Source organism: Lonchura striata, chromosome 20, assembly GCF_046129695.1.
Source record: "Lonchura striata isolate bLonStr1 chromosome 20, bLonStr1.mat, whole genome shotgun sequence".
In the NCBI taxonomy this organism is placed as follows: Eukaryota; Metazoa; Chordata; class Aves; order Passeriformes; family Estrildidae; genus Lonchura; species Lonchura striata.
This window is the reverse complement of record NC_134622.1, coordinates 4,029,949-4,050,115: the sequence shown is the minus strand read 5'-3', so window position 1 is coordinate 4,050,115 and position 20,167 is coordinate 4,029,949. Positions and strand designations below refer to the sequence as shown.

The 20,167-nt window shown below is 45.2% G+C and overlaps 1 protein-coding gene across 4 annotated transcripts in view; it reads left to right on the top strand.

Moving 5' to 3' along the window:
* Nucleotides 1-20,167, top strand: part of CLIP2 (CAP-Gly domain containing linker protein 2) — a 75,882-nt gene that overhangs the window by 36,674 nt on the left and 19,041 nt on the right. For all 4 annotated transcript variants that reach the window (XM_021551041.3, XM_021551042.2, XM_021551039.2 and 1 more), the window contains exons 4-8: nucleotides 9,737-9,861; nucleotides 14,626-14,839; nucleotides 15,777-15,974; nucleotides 17,103-17,206; nucleotides 18,680-18,740. In XM_021551041.3, coding sequence (XP_021406716.1) covers nucleotides 9,737-9,861; nucleotides 14,626-14,839; nucleotides 15,777-15,974; nucleotides 17,103-17,206; nucleotides 18,680-18,740 — 702 coding nt within the window. The remainder of the gene's footprint in view (nucleotides 1-9,736; nucleotides 9,862-14,625; nucleotides 14,840-15,776; nucleotides 15,975-17,102; nucleotides 17,207-18,679; nucleotides 18,741-20,167) is intronic.

The window sequence follows — 20,167 nt, the reverse complement described above, 5'->3', positions numbered from 1 at the left end:
GTGGCTGTACATAGTCTGAAAGGACTTGCAAGAATCTCTCCTGCTGGTTGCTCTTTCAGGTGGTTCAGTTTTCTTATGTCAGATGTGACACAAACTCCTTTCTTGTACAGAAGGGAACCTTCAGTAATTTTTAGAAGATGGCAGGACTTTGGGAGAGATCACTGTTGTAATGGATGAGTTCTCCACATCTGATTTTTGTTGTTTTTTTCATTATTTGGAATAGAGTACCTGATGACTGAGCCAAAATGCCACACTTGTACTAGGAATGAGTTACTGGAAGTTTGCCACCTAGTTTGTCATCATTTATGTCCTAGCAAAGGAGATGGAGAAGGGAAAGAATGATATTGAAGACAGGAAGACTGAGTTCTGTCCTGCAGCAGTGTAAGAGAGTTCAGTTTTGTTAGTGTGTGTGATACATAATGTGATATTTAATATTGGAAGGGACAAGCCTTTGGGCACAGATCTGCTGTGACTGTATCCCAGTAATATCTCTGCATCTGAAAGGTAAAGGTGACTCTGACCAACAGCCATGGCAGGTTGCAGAGGGTTCAGTCTTTGCACACCCTGGGTAATCTGAATCCCATTTGAAGTTACCCATGCAGTGTTGCAGCTGGTTCCAGCACCAGCAGTGGTTGTGGGGGTGGGCAGATAGACTGGACATCTGTTTAAGGACAGGTGTTTGGCTCCACAGTCTGTGTGAATCAGGAGTGTGTGTCAGAGCCAGTCTCAAATATCCTTTTGGGACTAGTGTTGGGTTGTCCAGTAATTTTTATTTTAGTTATATAAGATATAAGCAATGTAAAGTTGGTTATTTTCAGAGGAGGGAAAGTGAAGATTGGTTCTGCTTGTGCTCACTGGATGATGCTTAGTAAATCTAGTGTGAATATGTAGGTTTGTAGAGTTGAGAGAGTTTGATTTTCTCAGTTTTTCCCCAGAATGTGCACAGGAGCTGACACTTGCTCAAGGGCCTGTCTGCTTCCTGATTGCAGTCAGCCTCTCATCCCTGCCCATCCCTCCTGGCAGCAGAGCTGCTGCTGTCCCTGCAGTGCTGGGGCAGGGAAAGGTGGCAGCAGTGTTGTGTTTGCACAAGCATTGATGCACAGCAGCCACACATGGGGCAAAATGAACCTGAGGATCTGCCCTCTTTTGATGAGTTTATTTGTTCCCATTTTCTCCTTTGCCTCTTGCAGGGGGGGAGTGTTCAGGTGACAGTTTAGGATTTTACAATCAGCAGTCATAGAAGGCAAACTGCAAACCAGAAAATCTGTGGTAAACCTGGCTCTGTTCTTTCTGAGCCAGGCAAGCAATGGAATGATGTTCTCCAGACTTGTTTTACCCCTATTTTTTTCCTGACCATAAGTTCTCTGAGACAGGACCTGTTTCCTGAACACTGCTCACCTCAGCAGGGCCCACACAGAGTGAATTTTGGCATAGCCACAGAATACAACCTGGGAGCATCTCTGCCCTGGACTTCTGTTGAGTTGTGTTTTGGGAATGGTTTGGGTTTTTAAATTTTTTTTAATGAGGGTGCATCCTTAAAAACCTACCTTCCCTGCCTGCTAATTTATCCACCTCAGATGTTACTAGATAAAGTTTGTGCTGTGACTGGTTAGTGGAATAAATAGCTCCAAAAGAGTGAGCCTGGAATAAGTTTAGTCTCTCACTGGTTCTAGCAGGAGTGCTCAGCTTACAGAAACATGAGGAATTGTTTGCACACAGTCATAGGGATCTAGGAAAAGAACAGATAATAATAAGAAATAATTTGCTGTTATGGTTCATTCACATGTGCTTGGCTTGACAGCTTTTATTTTACTTATGGGAGGCGTCAATCATGTTGGGTATTGGAATACATAAACAATAATTCTGAATTGACCTGAGTTGCCTCAAATTCCATGAGCAAATCTTTGCTCATCCTCTATGGATTGGTATAGCTTTAATTATTTTTATGACTCTCAGTGTTTCCTTTTCTGAAAGAGTATATTTTTATTTGAGAGTGGCTTTTAGATGTATGGGATCCACCAAAGGCTTTTCAACTGAGGGAGGACGTGTTTTCAGTGATTGCTTGTGATGGAGCACAAGGTTGCAGGGGACCCTTCCAGGTCAGCCAGATGGACACCTGGCTCTCTGCAGTCTGGCCATTTCCTGATGGTAAAGCCTTTTTTAGCTTCATTAAAGTCCATTATAGCTTGAAGACATTTTTGCTTTTCAGTTACTTTGTTCCACGACTCTCTCTGACTTTCCAGCAGTTGCAGAAAGTGACTTTCAGCTTTCCATTAGAAGCTTTCCATTAGAAGAGTTAGATAATATTTGCCTTTGGCACTCTTGACTTTTTCCCAGAGATGTAAAAATTGCATTTAAGAGATGAAAAATCCACCCTAATGTTGTAGAACTCATCTCTTGAAGTCTGGCAAATAAATGTGGGACAATTAACCTTTGCTTTAGTGACAGCTGAGCTTCCTGAAATGGGATAATTGCTGAAGTTCTGTTTATGTGAGACTGGCTTATTGCTTTTCTGTGGGGAAAGAAGGGCTGGAAACAGATCAGTGGAGCATTTTCTGCCTGAGAGGAATTTCTGCTTGGTTTTTTGCCTAAGAAAATGTATTTTGCATTCTTTGTGGAGAGGCCTTCTTAGCAGCTGAACTCGTTCCCCTTTAGATGCCATTGCTTTCTGCAGAAGTGGGTGAAGTATGTGGTTTTATTAAATGTCAGCCTAAATAAAAAATAATTTAAACTAAAAAATAAAAATCCTCTTAGAATAGGTATTCTGCCCTTCAGCCATGCTTGTATTTCCCAACTGGAATTGTGCAGTTCAGCATTGAAATGGAGTGATAAATAAGGCTGTCTGAGGACCTGGGTGTATCCCAGTGGCTGGTTCAGTTGCTGAGGGGCATTGCCCCAGATACCTTTGGGAGGGATGCCAGGTTTGTGACTTTTGCTGGTACTTACAGGTCTTCAAAGCCAGTGCAAATGCTGGAGCAGCAGCACTTCAGCTGGGCAGGGCTGAAAATGGATCCTGGCCTTCCCCTGAGCGTGTGGTTTTAATCATCTTGTCTGTCTGCTGCGAACTGCTTCTGCCCACAGTGTGCTGCAGCCCCTGGCAAATGATGGAAATCACTCATGAATAAACAAATCAACTTCTTTCTTCAGTATCCCTCCTGCCTGTCCCTGCCCCAGCCCTGCTTGGCCAGCCTGGAGCTGCAGAAAGCATTGAACCTCCTGAGTGAGAAATAATTCCCTGAGCAGCTCCCTGGGCAGGAGAATTGCAGCCTGAGCCCTTCTCCTTGGGCAGAGATGAGTCCCTGCTCTGCTGCCAAAATCCATGAGCTATTTCAGTGCCTGAGAATGAAGCCTCACTGCTGAAAAGGCATGCAAGGTGTCATGAAGGAAGGATTCCTGCTCTCTGTTTTCCAGGTTAACCATTGGACTCTCCCAGCTTGTGAGTCCTAGGGATGCAGCAGTGTTCCTGTGTTGCCTTTTTCAGACAATCACCAGGCATATTCCCTTATTGCTAACCAGGCAGAAAAGAAGAATTCTGTATTTCTATCAAGGCAGGATTCTTAGAATTCCACTGCCTGCTTAGAGCTCCAGCAATTGCTGTGTCATGGCTAGAGAGAGTAGGAGAATGGCAGTGTGGGAGTGATGGATCTCTGTCCCTATGGAAGTTTGTGACAGGCAATGGGAAGTGCAGTGTTCCAGCTGTTTGCAGGATTCAAGAGAGAAGAGAACATCTAGAACTCCTAGCTGGAGCTCTTTCCTCACTATATGTGCTTATTGCTGGAAAGGGGCTTTTTACAGGAGTTTGTAGTGTCAGGGTAAGGGGGAAAGGCTTCAAACTGACAGAGAAGGGTTAGATTTGATATTAAGAAATATTATTCTGGTAAGGGTGGCCAGGCCCTGGCACAGGCTGTCCAGGGAAGCTGTGTCTGCCCCATCCCTGGAAGTGTTCAGAGCAAGGTTGGATGGGGCTTGGGGCAACCTGGGCTAGTGGCAGGTGTCCCTGCCCATGGCAGGGGCTGGAACAAGATGAGCTGTAAGGTCCTTTTTAACCCAAACTGTCCTGTTTCTATGCAGTGAAACAAAGAGGGAAATAAATAGCTCAAAGCAACTGCCCTGCCCTGCTGCCACATTAACCCTTAGAGGCTCATTGTGCACACCCTCCTAACCATTCATTTGGGCTGAGCCACTGCCTGGCCCTTGTCTGCTGGGTGCAGTACCTGTAGTTAAACAGGAGCTGTAATTGGACTGTGCTGGAGCAAACTGAGTTAATAACACGGGCAGGGTTGGTATCAGAGACAGCCCCAGAAGGGGATGCTGTAATTCCAGGCTTTCCTCTTACACCACCTCCCTAGGATATAATTTTCTCACTGGTGCCTGACAGATAAATGCACAGAAATGTCTTGCATCAGCAGTGCTGTCAGACTCATTGCTGTGCAATGCTGACTTGTGCTGTGGGGATGGGTAGGCACAAAGATGAGAGGTTGGATGAAAAGAAACTATAAAAATTCCTGTACTTCACATACAGAGGGCTGTCCTGTAATTCCTGGCTGTCTGTCTCCCTTTATCATAAAAGCAGTCTGGCATTCTCAGATGACATGGTATTTATTCAATTGGATAAAGCTGCTGGAGGTGAAGTTTTATTTACAGATAAACCTGACCACAAGCCAGTTCCCCACCTTTTACCAGCTGCTGAACACTGGCCCTGGCTGTAGCTGGGACACAGCCCCAGTATGTGATGGCCACATTTACCCCCTTGCATTATTTCAAGTGATCTGCAGTAGCTGGACCCACAGCCTGTGCCTTTGCCAAAAGCACCCTCTGTAAGTCAAGTATTTCTGTACAGTGATTTTCAGTGCTTGGAAGAGCTAAACTGTGTATGATGGGAAAACAGCTCCTGCCTCTCTCAGCTTGGATGGAAATAGGATCCTTTAGTGGGTGGATGAGTATGGGGAGGGGGAAATAAACCCAGCCATTCATCCCCAAGGAAAGGATGGTTGCTCCAGTTTACAGGCTGGATAGAACCTGCAGGAACAGCTCTAACCAGAACCAGCCTCACTTGTCCAGTAAAGGTGATTACCAAGTTCTTGTTGGCATCATCCAGTAGCAGAGTGGAATAAGCTGATGTGCTGAACACAAAAAGTACTTGAAGGTCCTCAGGGTGTGCAGCAAGTGTCCTGTGTGTGCTCTTTCTTCCCCTTTCCAGAGGGGAGCAGCAGGAGTCTCACAGCTCTGCTGGGGTCCAGCACAGGACATGGGAGCTCTGCAGAGGAGGTTGTCCATGTGCTGGGCACTCTGTGCTCCCACCTCCACCCTCTGGTCAGCAGCCCTGTCTTGTGGAAACTTTCAAAATCAGTTTAAATGGATAAATTAGTATGTTAAACCAAAAGGACACCGTTATCTCTGGATTTCTGCATGGGGTTATGTCATGGTTTGACACTGGCACAATGCCAGTGCCCCCATGAAAATGCAATCTCTCAAATGAATGCTGTGAATGGAATCAAGAACAGAGCAAAGCAGGCCCAAGCTTAATAACAGGGAAAAAAAAAAAACTTTATTAAGCTACTACTATAAAAGAAAGAAAGGAAGGAAAAAGAAAAAAAAACCTGATCAAGCAGGTGCCCTGACCCCTGAATGTGCATGACATGGTTGGAGACAGTCCCTGACGGCCTGAAAGGCACAGAGAATTTTATTTTCCTCTTCTTCCTGAGCAGTGCTGGAGTGTATTGCAGGCAGAGCAATGCCCACAGGCCATAGGCTGAGGGCACCTCCCAAGAGGTTCCTGCTTAGAGCAGGAATCTGCTGTGGGATGGGCAGGGTGTGAGGAGCAAAGAGCAAACCCAGGCTGGAGGGGTGCTACTCACAGACTGAGATCTGTCCTGCTGCTAGTCTGGTAAATACTTTAAATGAGATGTTAGCTCAGTTGAAGGCAGTGTCAGGAAGGATTAGCATCATTGTCTTTTCAGCCCTAGGATACTGGTCTGGATCCCATTTTGTCATTTTGATGGGAAAAGCACAGTGAAACGTGATGTCACTGATACCACAATTAGCAGGGAAGGTGTGTGATGTCCTTCCATGGCTGCATGCTACAGTAGATACAGACCTGCTAAATATCCTCTAAATATCCTTGCCTTCATTTTGTTGTGAAGGTTGAGACTGTTTCTTGAAACTACTGAGGATATTTCACTGGGGAAGCAAGAGAATCTTTGATTAAAGGCATGAAAAAGGGGGCAGGGAGCTTCAGTCTGGAGCTGAATGTTCCAGGAGCTCCAAGGTGTGTGGCTTGGAGGCTGCTCAACTCCAGCTGAAGAGGAAGGGCTGCCACAAGCTTGTTTAAATTTAGGTTTTTTTATCTGAAGTGGAGAAACTTGGGAGTGTTTGACACTGGTCAAAATAATCTCCAAACCAAAAAAATCTAGTATCCCTGTGTGAATATTGTTTCCATTTTTTGGAACTTCTAGAAAGAACTCTTTCTAGCTGCTTTGTGCTTGGTTTTTGTTATTGCTGATTTTCCCAGAACAACTATAAAAGCAAAGTGAAAAGAGAATACACTGCTCTGGAAGGAGGGAATTATGTGGCTGTTCAGGGGAGTTCTGGACCTGATCTGTGCTTAGAGTTCTCTGCCATGGAGCTTGGGTGGGAGCAGGACCTGCACTCTTACTGCACAGTTTTAGTGTTGGCATAAATAATACGTGTATCAGGTCAGTAGGGGTAGTGGTTTTACTCTCTTGGTTGGAAAAAGCTTTCTCAAATAAATTATACTGATGGGGACATGCCCGAGTGGTTCTTTGTGTGGGACCCTGCAGTAGATGCTACAGTCACACTGATGCAGGGAGCTCACTGGATTTTAAGGCTTACATGAGACTCTGTCAGGGTCATATGGCTTGGTAAAGGAAATATCTGACTCAACATCTGGAATTAAAACTCAATAAAAATAAAATTGAGGGGGCACGCAAGCAGTGGTAAGTTCCTATGAATTATTCCTATGATTAATTGCATTTATATCGAGTTCAACTTGCAGCTAAAGAAATGTATTAGAATGGCATTAAATCATGGCATTAATATTAAGAGGCTAAATCTGTTTAAACTCAATCAAAATAGGAACCAGCATTTAACTGTGAGTGTTAGATAAAGAATTCACTGTGACTGTTCAAATCAGTAACTTGCCAAGTACCTAATACTGAAATTGAATTATCTTTTTACTCCTGGGCACAAAGTAGAACCAGAATTTTTTCTTATGATCCTTTTCCTGCTGGCAAATATTTTACTCTACCCTGTAGCAAAGAGAACAACATCCCCAAAGATTTTCTTCCATAAGCAGCAATGCTTTGAATTCCCAGTGAGAGAAATTCCAGAGAACTAACTCAAGCTGTGTGCTGCAACCTCCCAGGATTTGAGGTAGGACCCAGACTTCAGAGCTGTGCTGTTTAGTCCAAAAAGGTGCAGGTATTTTTAGTCTAGGAAAACTATTTTTTCATTTACATAAGCAATTTTTTAGGGATTTAACATTCCTCCCCTGAAATACACAAACCCAGAGATTTCTGCATTCAGCTCTCATTGTTTTCTGTGGGAAAATAATATTCTGTTAATACCTTTTAATGCTCAATTTAATATTAAGAAAATTAATAACTGCAAGTCATTCAGGATGAAGCTGCAAAATTAATTTTAAACTTATTTTTAAGCTTTCTTCCTTGAATTTAGGTGTTGGCAGAGAGATGCTAAAAAGGTTTAGATCATATGCTGATTTACTTGAAGTATGAACCTTTAGAACCACCCTCCTCCTTTTGTATCTTCCTTTTCTCAGCCCAAGTGTCTAAGTGGAGTGTTTGGAGCGGAGGCAGCTGCTCAGTGCCACTCTCAGAGCAGTGATCAAAGCACAGCTCCCAGGGTTCCTGACTTGCCCTCCTTCAGTCTCCTCAGTAAGCTGCAAACTTTAAGAACTTGAAAGTGTAAATTCAGGAGGAAAAGGTGTGATTTATTCTTATTTCTCCATGGTGGGGGAAGAAAGCTGTGCTGGAGGATGCCTGGCAGTGAGCTGAGCCCCACTCCCATGCAGTGTGTTGCTGTAGGAAGTGTAGATAAAAGTGGAACACCTCTATTTTGAGCAGTTTTTACATCCTGGGAGCAAGCTGAGGAGCAGTGAGTGCTTTCCTGGCTCAGCTGTCATGTCCCAGGATTGCCCAAAACTGCTGGCTGAACGGGCACAGGGCTGAAAACCTGTCAGTGCAGGTCATGGTTCTTCAGGCAAGGCAGGTATGAGCTGTGCCTGTAGGGCTTAAACTCCTTTGTGGCCTCACAAGTAACTTGGTGTAATTAATTAACACCTTGAAATATGCTTTCATTATATTTACTCTGATATCTTCCAGGCAGGCAGTCTTAAAATCACTTTGTAGTTATTGGAAAGAGAGCTTTATTGCTGGGAGAACTTGGTGTGAGAACTATTCAATATTGTTTCTATTTTTTGGAACTCCCAGAAACTTTTAGCTGCTTTATGCTTGGTTGTTGTTGTTGTTTTTCCCAAAACAACTATAAAAATAACAACATTTTATCTTTGGTAAAATATAAGATTTTATTGCTTTTATAACAATTAGATAGAACTTGGTGTGAGAGCTGTCTGCTGATTTCATCAGATCTGAAACAGAAAATACAGATGTCTGTCCCCCTCTTTAAATAGCTGTCCCAGCTTCAGTCCCTTTGTGTCAGAGCTGTGTGGCAGCAGCTCTGTGGCCACGGAGAGCAGGCACAGCTTTCCCAGGCATTGTCCTGGCGAGGGCTGTGAGATCAGAGAAAAGAATGAGAAACAATTATTTTCTCCACTTGCTGCACCTGTTCTTGTGAGCATGTGAAATGTGTTACAGAGATCTGTTTACCAAAGGGTGGTTTCTTAATTAACCAATAGTGTTTTAATTAAAGGACCAATCAAGTCCAGCTGTGTCATAACTGTCTATAAAAACAATGGTTTTCTTCATAAAAATAGAGATTGGCCAGGCTTCTGTGAATCATAGAGTCTGTAATTGTGGGAATCCAGGGCTTCCCTCTGGCTGTCCTGGCAGGTTTGGGACCCTGGCAGGGGTCAGGAACCCCCCTGGACAGAGCCCCCAGAGACATTGTCTATGATCTCTGGCCATGGAAAAGAGTTTTCAATCTTACAGCATGAATTACAAGCTCTGAGTGTTTGATATAAGTAATAATTAAGTGTGGCATGGGTGCAAAAGTAAAATTTTAAGATTCTAGATAAGGGGTCCAAAGGGGACAAGATGGAGGAAATTGGGTGTGCCTTGTCCTTTTTCTCCTTCTTCATGCCCTCCATGTCTCACTGTGGTGTTGGCATTTTTCTGTTGGTTCAGGCTGGGGACACACTGTCCAATGTAGGTAACAGATATTGGCACGTTCTTGTAAATCCAGCCCAGGGAGTTTCTGGTATTTAATGTTTGTCACATCCCACTGAGGGCAGAGCCCCACACGCTGCCCTGCAGGACAGAGCTGGGCAGGGCAGCAGAACATGTGAGAGATAAACAGAATAAACAACCTGGAAACCAGCACAGAGGAATTATGGCTTTTTCTTTGGCAGTGGGGCTGAAAGACAGAGACTTTCTACAATCTCAGAATCATGAATAGCACAGATTCTGACATGTAATAATTATTATTAATCTATAATGATAATTATTTTCCAGCCAGGGGCCGTTACTACAGCAGTGCTGCCATCTCTAATCCTCTAATCCAAGCACCTTCTCTCTGGCAGGTCGGTGGCACAAAGACGGGAGTGGTGCGCTACGTGGGAGAGACGGATTTTGCCAAAGGAGAGTGGTGCGGCGTGGAGCTGGATGAGCCCCTGGGGAAGAACGATGGGGCCGTTGCTGGCACGAGGTACTGTGAGCTCTGCACACCTCCTGGGCTGCTGGGGGGCAAATGCCATCAGACCTGGGAGGAGACTTAGGGCTGTGCTTGGTTGGACACTGTGGGCTGGGAGGAAGTGCTTAATTTTGACTCTTTTAGGTTTTCTCCCTTGCAGGGAGATCAATACAAACCTCATCACTGGGTCATTTTAAAGCAGGATCAGATAATTTCTTTGAAGGAGGAACCTGAGTGGCTTCAGGAAACAGGAGAAAGTAGGGAGAGGAAAGAACTTAGAGTGGGATTTAATTTTTGCTATAAACTGATTCTGTTGATTGTATTTGCTCTGCTTTCTACCACATATTCCTTCTTGTGCTATAAGTTATTCCTGTCAGAGCTGCAAAAGACAAAGATTTTACTTTCTTTTCTCCTCAGCTTAATGTTTTATTCTGTTCTTTCTGGGAACAAATTTCCAGAAAACCAAAAGAGCAGTTGGTGGTTGTTTTCTGTCCTTGTACTAATTCTGTAGTGCAATAGGTGTCTGCTGATTGATCTTACCACCTCTGACTCCCTAGGCACCTTCACTCTTTTCTTTTCCAAAAAAGACTTTGTTAGCACCTATAAACCTATGCAGAGACATCTCACAGGCTCTTTCTGTTGAGGTGTAATTTAGTTAATGGAATGACCCAGGCCTTGGATATTGAAATTGGTGGTGTTCAAATCTGAATTATACAGCAGCTCTGACCATGCTTCAAACACAGGTGCAACTGATTCCTTGTTCTACACAAGTTCCTTAAGTGGGAAATACTGTTGGTTTCTTGGAGGTTCTGAAGGCAGACTGGCTTTAGAGGTGAGAGTTATCTTTCACAGAATTAACTAGGTTGGAAAAGACCTTTGATATTATCAAGTCTAACCTATACCTTTGACACAGAGGAGCTAAGAGATTCTGTCTTGTTAGATCTCAGGTTCTGTAATAAAGGTTTCTTCTGTTGGGTAAGCCTTTTGTCCAGCAGCCATGTGCTTTTATTTAAATAAGAGAAAAGCTGTCTTGTTCAATGTCAGGGCAAGAAAGCAATAAATGATTGGCAGCAGATGGCCAAGTTTCAGCCTGTTCTCAAAATGAAAGAACCAGGATGGCAGAGAATAAATCATGGAGTGAATGCAAGTCCCTGCTTTCTTTATCATACAATTCAAACTATCTGGAAGATTAATCTTCATGGTGCTCAAAAGGTATTTATTGTCTCTGTGCATATGGAAGGTGTGAAAGGCAGATGTGAGTGTAGTGCTGTCTGCCTCTCATCCTCCTACCTCTGTTGCTGAGGTTTGAAAATCCAACTTCTGGAAGTCATCTGTCTTCTGAAACTGCTGCATCTTGGCTGTTGTGGTGTGTGCCCTGTCTGCAGAGGCTTCTCTGTTTCCCACTGTTCAGAGCAAGGCTGCAGCATTGTCCCTGTCTGTCCTTTGGAGCCTTCATCCAGCCTTTGATTTCTTGTAGCAGGTGCCCATTCAGCAGCAGTGTTTTTGGAGGAGCTAACACAGTAACACCAACTCTCTTGGTGCATGTTGGCACCCCCCAGTCAGCATTCCCAGTTTGCTGTGGCAGAATGGAATTCTTGAGGCTGTCCTGATCTTGTCCTGGCAGGATCAGCCTGGGCAGAGGCTGTCCAGGACTCTGCAGGCTGTGTTTGGTGGTGTTTGCCATCTCGTGAGCACTGGCCAGCAAGCCCAGCACTGCCTGCTGCAGCTGCAGAGAGAGTGAAGCCAAAACTGGAGCTCAGGGCACCGAGGCTGGTGGGAGCAGTGAAGCCTTTGGAGCCCTTGGTGACATTGTCCACCTTTGCTGTCACAGGCAACTCCACTTGAGCTACTGGTGAACTGGCTGAAATGTGTGGTGGCTTGTTGGATTATGTCTTTTTCTGGCCCAGAGATGGGGTAACTGAGAGGCCTTTTAAAAAACTTCTATTCCATTTTCAGTCTCATGAGAAGGTGTGACAATGCAGATGTTATAATTCACACCATCACAATCAGAAGCCAAATATTTCCTAATTTCAATTACAGTTATAAGTGTTTCTAGTCCTATCAGCTTTTGCCACACCGTGCTGTAGATGCCTGAAAGCCAATCATCTAAAATTACCTTTCGTGGGTCTTACTACAATGCATCTTTCACAGTTCTATTTCTCCAAAGTATCCAGTCTTTTTTGCAAGGCCATCCTTTGAAACTTGTTTCTAGTTCTATTTCTCTCTCAACAATATCTGTCTTATGCCATGGCATTTCTAAGTCAGCATTTCTTATCTCAAGGTTTGCATACAGATGCACACCGTGTGAGCCTTCTGCCAGGCTTTGAGAATTCTCTGTAAATTCATTTCCCACTGATTTTCCTGCAGGTTCAGGTGTGGATATGCAGCAAGGGGAAGCCCTAGGGCTGGGCTTTCCTGGCAGTTGTGGCTCTTCAGTGGAGGCTGCCTGCAGGCTGTGGGTCAGAGCAGTGGCCCAGGGGACAGGGTATCACTTGGGGAGCCCCTCTGTACTTCAGATGCTGCTGGTTTGCACTGAGGTTTGCTGCTTCTGCTTTCTTGTCTGCACAGGAGGTGCTGGTGCTGGTTTGGTGTCAGTCCCACAAAGCCAAGCAAGCTCCATGTACTCATCTCTAGTAATTTAAATGTTACCTGCTTATTTTACTGTTCTCCTCTCTCTGCTCCAGTCAGAGTCCTTGCTCACTGAACTGCCCAGACCTTTTACTTTTGCATTTTTTGCCAGCCTTGGACAGTGAAGATTTTTCCATCTATTTCAACATTTCCTGTGCTGTTTTCCGCCTGCAGTTTGCATTGCCATCACTTTTCTGCCCTGTTTCCTCTCTGTAATGTGAGTACAGAGCTCCTCCACACGAAGTGAGAGCAGCTCTTGATTTTCATGTAGATGTTTTTTTTTTTTTTTCTACCAAGTGGTTTGGACCCAGTCCCTGCTTCTGAATTATAAAAGTTAATTGCAACCACTTTCTACTGAAAGAAAATGGGCAGACATAGTGATGCAAATTTGAACTTGCTAAGAGCTGTCAGAGGCTTTTAAGGGAATTAACATTTGGGATTGTTGTGCAGCCTCGAGTACCAGTCTGTGCTTACTGCAGGCAGAGCTATGGAAGGGGCTGTTGGCCTGCCTGTGCCTATTGGAATTTGGGAAAATGATGCTGAGCAGGGCTTTGGCAGGTTTTCAAGAGGTCAGCCTGTGGTGTGGCTGGTTTTTAAAACCCAAGGGCCTGTGTTGGCAGGAAGTCGAAGAGGCTGAGAGATTTGGGGTTGTAGAGGGATTGTTTAAAGTTATAGAAAAAATGTGGATCAGAGCTGATGTTTAAAATTTAATTTTATTCTCATCTGGCTGGAGATCAGGCTGTTCCCTGGCCTCCCAAGCACACAGGGGTCTGCCTGTGACACAGCTGTGTGGCTGCCAGCTCTTAAAAATTAAAGGGAGTTGGGGAAACAGCTGCTCACATCTGGAGAGAGAGTAAACTTGTGCTAGTAAAACTGGGTTTGTGTAATTTAGTTATTAGAACCTGCTTTTTCTATATTAACATCAGACAGATTGTTTTATGACCCAGTATTTAGTCCTATTCTTGCTGTGAGGCCTGGGAGAGAAAGCTCTTAGAGAAGCTTTTTGTGTTGGCTGCTCCCCTGAAACTGGGGGACACAATGCTGGAGGTGATCTGGTTTTTCTTGCTGCAGTGCAGGTGGCCAGCAGCAAATTAACCTTGATTTATGCTGGTCAGGGCCCTGAAGGAATTTCCAGGGTTTGACACTGAGTTGTGGCTCATTTTTATTCTGGAAGAGGGGTCTGGAGAGACAGAATCATTGGGCTCACTGCAGCTGTGGAAGAGACCATGCACTGTAATTATTGGATCCTCCCTTTTCCATCCTTTCACCTTTCCAAGTTTGTTTGCATAGGAAACAGCTTCTCTGCCACCCAAAGCAGGTAGCACATGCTGGAGTTTGCTGTAATTGTATTTTTAACTTCAAAGGTTTGAGCTGCCATTTTCACCTGTTTTGGTAGGAAAGATTTTTACCCTGTGGAACGTTTATATAGAGCTGTGTGATTCGGATTTTTTTATTTCACAGAGTCACAGGGTGGGTCAGGTTGGAAGGGACCACATTTGGTCATCTAGTCCAACCTTCCTGCTCAGAAAGGGTTATCCCAGAGCACATGGCATAGTGTTGTGTCCTGAAGGCTCTGGGATATCTGCACACCTTCTCTGGGCAGCCTGTTCAGGCCTTGCTCACTGTACAGGGAAGAAGTTCTTCATTTTAAGCTGGAACTTCCTGCTCATGGCCTCTTGTCTCATTGCTGAGCTGAGCCTTGTCCATCTTCTGACATCTCCCTGCTGACACACTTTACTCCATCACTATCTTCAAAGCAGGGAAAAGAGCACACATGAGTTTTGGGGAGGCTGGTTGGTGAGCAAGGAGTTCTTGTGCTGTGGCTGTGTTTATGTTCTGGGATCTGTGCTCTCCAGGCTGCCAGCTGTGTCTTTCCTGGCATCTTATCAAAGTGCACAGCCTCTAGTGCTTGGCAATTACCTCAGGTCCCCCTGCTAAAGCACCACAAATGCAAACATGGAGATTTCCAGTACTACAAGCAGGAAAGGAAAATAATCCAACTACTTGTACACGGGAAGCACTGCCACAGCAAAGCACCCAGAGAGGAGCTGTGTTTTTTTTTTACTGCTTGGCAGTGCCTTTCTTCAAGGCTTGGGTGAGATGTCTGCTCTGCTCTGCCACTCCTCACTTGGTGCATCTCCTGTATTCCAGGTACTTTCAGTGCCCACCCAAGTTTGGCCTCTTTGCTCCCATCCACAAGGTGATCCGGATCGGGTTCCCATCCACCAGCCCTGCCAAGGCGAAGAAGAGCAAGAGGATGGCCATGGGGGTGTCAGCCCTGACCCACAGCCCCAGCAGCTCCTCCATCAGCTCCGTCAGCTCCGTGGCCTCGTCCGTGGGGGGCAGGCCCAGCCGCAGTGGGTTGGTGAGTAGCTCCTGCGTGGTCTCTGCTCCTCAATCCACCTTTGTGACCCAGCTCCACAAAGCAGGAGGCTTGGGTTTTCTTCCAGAGCAGCTGCTCCTTCAGCATTCACGAGGTGAGGGGGATGGATCGTGGGACTGTGTTACCCTCCTCACAGTCTGCCTCCAAGTAATGGACACCAAGCAGCTGTGACCATTAAAGGACCTTAAGTGCAATTTGCAGTGGGATGAATCTCAGTTCTGCTGGCAAGAGCAGGTTTGTAAGGGATCCCTGCAGAAAAAGGACACTTTTTCCAGTCTTGCATGGTCATGCTGCTCCACTGACCAGCTGTGCAAAGCTCACTGTCTCACTGTGGAGGGTGACAATGTCCTGGGTCACATGCCTGGGGTTTTGGCAGGTCCTCAAGCAGGCAGAAAGCAGAGCAGGCAGTGATACTATTAAAAGTTCTGGCTCTGCTGTGGTGTTGCTGCAGAACACCCACAGCCCTCTTGGCTGGGGACAAGGGTGCAGTGTCATTCCTGGGAGTGGATCAACTAACCCTGTACTGGTCTCCACCTGAGATCAGTCTACCCAGCCGAGCTCCCTTTTTGGGATTTCATCAGTGCAGGCCGTCAATAAATTGTATCTAAGAAGGCAGATGATAGAATGCATGATAATTTTTCCTGACCCAGTTCCCACCCCATGTTGTGTCCTTTGGGAAATGTTGTATTCACTGCAGTGCAGAACAAGAGAAACATCTTTATGTTGTGAGCTTGTTAGCATTGTCCAGATGTTTCTCAGACTTAAACTCCCCTGTAGGGCCCTGAGCTGGAACTGCAGCTCTGTTTAGCTGAATAAATAGTCATTAGGTGAGCAGCATTCCAGATGTAACAGGGGGCTTCAGCTACTCTGGACTGGAAAGGACACAGCTTCACCCCATCCCTTTTTAACTCTTTCCCAGCTGACTGAGACCTCTTCTCGCTATGCCCGGAAGATCTCTGGCACCACAGCTCTGCAGGAGGCACTGAAGGAGAAGCAGCAGCACATTGAGCAGCTGCTGGCAGAGAGAGACCTGGAGCGGGCAGAGGTTGCCAAAGCCACCAGCCACATCTGTGAGGTGGAGAAGGAGATTGCCATCATGAAGGCCCAGCACGAGCAGGTAGGAGACAATGAGGCTTTTTATCACTAGCTCTCAAATATCTGAATATTTGATATCCCCTGAAAGTGTCAGATCATAACGTTACCGCTGTGTGTGAAACTTGGGCTCTGAATTTCTGCCTTTTTTGTGGTGAGTTATGCTGAGGCTCTGTCTCCACTCTCCCAGTGTCACATGTGCTATCTCTGCCCTGAGCCAGTAGCAGGAAAACGGCTGTGCCAGATCAGAGGCAGTAGATAGTTTGTGTCTGGTGGATCAATACATTTCAATGCTGAAATGCAAGTGGAAGGCAAATTTGTTCCCCTCAGCCACTGAATCTGGCTGTGGCTGTGACTGCATTGCAGTGATTTTATGGTGCTGACACCATCAGCTCAGTTCATATTGCCACTGCTTTCCCACCAGAGAGGATGCTTTTATAATGTAAATAAAGGCAGAAAATCTAGAAGAAAAACAGACTGATCATGTTAGGTTGGTGTTTGTTTGTTTGTTGCACAAGCATTTGTACAGAGGATAGTTTATGTATTAAAATGCTTAAAGAGATTTGTGCTTATGCTATTTGTCAGTATGTGGTTCTTTATCATCTGCTGTTCTCCTAAATTCTTTACTCATGCTTTTAAAGCCAAGTGAGCTACCTGGGAGCAGGGATGGCACTGTGTGGTGGGTCACACCTGCCTGTCAGAAATGCAGGAGAAATTGGGAAATCAACTGCAAGCTGACATTCTTCTTGTGCATTGTGTTTTTCAGTAATTATCAGTAACAAATGAATTAACAGAAAACTGAAATATCTCTCTTGCTTCATGACTGGGGCTGGATTGCACTGGTAACCTCTGACCAGATTTTCAGAACTTTTCAGGCTTCAAGTTCTTAACTCTAATCAGAGGTGGAGTCTCCAGAAGGGTCAGGTCAAAGAGGGACTGAAGCATGGATCACTTACAGCTCCTGGAGACAGAGCAGTTTTTGTTGTCTTGACCCCTACATCCTAAGCTCTTTGGAAAATATGCTCTTTCCACAGCATCCTCTGAAATAGATCATCAAAACTTTCTGTTCTCTAGTTCTGACCCTTTCTTGAACAGCTTTGTACTACTTCAGGCATGGCTAACTTTTGTGTCTTGGGCTTGTTTTTTGCTGCAGTATGTCACAGAGGCAGAAGGAAACCTCCAGCGAGCACGAGCCTTGGTGGATGGGATGCAGAAGGAGAAGATTGAGCTGTTGAACCAGCTGGAAGAGGAGAAGAGGTAAAGCAGGATGAATGTGAGGGAGGTGAAGTCATGTATGGACAGTGAGGAAGCCTTCAGGTGGTTTTGAATTAAAGATACAGTGTGAAATAAAAATTGGATCATAAACAGGCATGTGCATGTTGGGCCATCACAGATCCTCCTGTACAACCTGGATTTGCTCAAGTCCCCTTCTTCCGCTCCATTTGTGATGGGCTGATCTTGAGGATGTTCTTTGTGAGGAAGGGAAGCCAAACTGGAGTGCAACCTTACTGCAGTGGGATTCACCATCTCCCCACATGCCAGAGGCCCCCATCCATGCACATCTCATGTGCAGACATTTCCTCTCTGAGTGAAGATCTGCATGGCATTCTTGGAGTCCAGGTACTCCATGAGTATAATTAAACTCTTCTGTGGAAACAGAAAAACATTTATGTGTATTAAATAACTGAAAACAGTGTTGATTTCAATTATTGATGCCCTCCTGAGGATGAAATATTCTTTCATGCATAAGTCTCCCCGTGCTCCTGGTAGGCAGCTGGTTTCCCAGCTCCAGGAGGTCCTTTAACCCAAGACAGCTGAGTTTTCCTCTAAATATCAACAGATGCCTCCCTCCTCTAATTAGAGGAGGTTTAGACAAGGAAGCTTGTTTATGAAGTTAGTTATGTACACTCACAGCTATTTTTGTCTGTAACAGAATCATACTCCTTACATCTGGCTACTAACTAAACATCCTCAGCTTTTTTTTTTTTAATCAGTAAAGAGAAGAGGGATGAGTCTTGCAGAAAATTGAGTTATTTTCTACTGTTACTGGCCTCTCTCTCCCAAAAGAGAAGGGTTTCCTTGGCATGTCTGTATTAATGTGTTAGTTTTATTGCATTTATGCATGAGTGGCCTGTAGAGTCTGTGGGGAGGTCTCTTCTGTCTGCCAGGGTAGCTCACAGCTTCCCACCCTCTGCCAAGGAGGCAGAGGATCCAGTTCCCTTGGGATATTCTGTATGGACCCTGTGCATTTGGCACAGGAATTGCCCAGTGCTCAGCTGCAGGTTAACAAGGTTTAAATAATCCAGTGAAACCTCATTGTGCTTTGCTTGTTTCCAGGATCCTGTGTCAGAGAACAGTAGTTGTGTGTCTGAGGATGTGGCTTACAAAAAGGCCACGTTTGTGTGTGGAAAACTGCTTATAAGTGTCCTGCTCCATGGGGCTTGCTGCTCAGGTTCTGCTGAGCTGTTTGGATCCAAAGGTGGTCTGTGTCCCTCTCCTCTCAGACTTGGATTCTGCAGGCCATGACGTGATTTTTTTAATATTGGGTGGGTGGTTTCAGAACACAAAAAGTTTATCAGTAGTTTCTGGGCAGCTTTTCCGTTTGTTGGAGCTCTCCATTGATGGTTGCAGTAATCCAAGAGTGGAAAGGCTGATGTGCAATGGCTGCTTAGGCAGAGGGTGCTGAGCTGAGTGTTCCTGATTGCTCTGTGTGTCCCTTTCCTTCCCCAGGAAAGTGGAGGACTTGCAGTTCCGTGTGGAGGAAGAATCCATTACAAAAGGGGACCTGGAGGTAATTCCTTATGATCTTGCCAAAATGTGGGATCCAGAGTTGCATGTGGGGCCTCACTTGAGTGACTTCTGCCCCCTTTTGCTCCCCTCTAACAATCCTTTATTGGTGCTTTGGGCCTGCTGTGAACTGTGAGGATTGTTCTTTGCTGTGGTGCCCAATTGCTGTTCACAGTTGGGGCTGCCTGGAGTTAATCTGTCACTCTGAGCTGCCAAGCCGTGTTAAAATCTGTATCTGAATGTGTTGAAACATACATTTTTCCACTCTAGAAATGAATTGACAGTTCAGTTCCCTTCCCTGTGGTGTCCTGCTCTCAGCAGCTAATAGACACACGGAGTCTCCTGATGGGATGCTGTTTAATTCCAGCCAAAATGCTGTGTATCCTGAGGTATCCTCAGTGGGGTCCAGTGCCCATGAGTGTGGGGTGACACCAGCATTGACACCCTGTCACTGGGCAGGGCTGTTGCTCAGAGATGCTGTTGCAGTGAACGTTGTGCAAAGTGGAAGGGATGTTGGGATGAAGTGATGTTGGTCCTTGAGTGGGAGGTTTTTCCATGGGGAAAAAAGGAACAGAAAATCTTTCTGTGAAAGCAAGGCTCTGCTCTCCAAATGTAAATCAAGGGAGTTTTCTGTCTCTGTAGCTGGAGTGCCAGGTTAGTAACAGCCAAAAATGTCAAGGGCCCTGCTCCTTGTGCTTCCCTGTCACTCATAGCAATAAAACCTGGGAAAATGGGAAAACTAGGAAATGGGTATGTGGCTGGGGCTGTGATCCTGTTGTCACAAATCTCTCTTCTTCATCCAAAAGCTGAAGGAGATGTTTGACAGGGTGTAAATTAGCAGTGCACTGATAGCAGACCTTTGTGGAAGCACAGTAAGTGCAGTTTCTGCCTGTTGTGGGGGAGCAAAATCAGATTTCTGTTCATCCCTGAGCTGACAGCTTTCCCACAGTGCTTTAGAGAAGGTTGATCCATGCATCATTCCCTTTGAGAGCAGTGAACTGTCCCTTTGTAAGCTCCAAGTGTTTAAGCCTGACTGTGTAATTATAGCAATGGGACCAGGGTTGGCCAGATGGTATATTTGGATATATATTTTTTAAAAAAACCACCATGTTTAGCAAGATGATAAGCTGCTGTGGATAAGGGCTTCCATTCTCAGTTTGGGACTCACACTTCTGGATTTATTTTTCCTTTGGGCTGGGAAGGAATTATTTTGCAATGGAGATGTGGCCAAACTTTCAGCAGGACATTATGGTCCTGTCCTCACTTCCATGCTTGTCTGTACAAAAGAACAAATAATTTAGGAATGCTTGATTTCCTCTGATCCAGGGAACTGGCATGCTCTCCATGAGCCCAGCATCAGGCATTGGCAGAGGGCTTGGCTGGGGCCAGATTTTACATCTTGTCTGCCTAATTTGTATGCTCAGGCTGAAT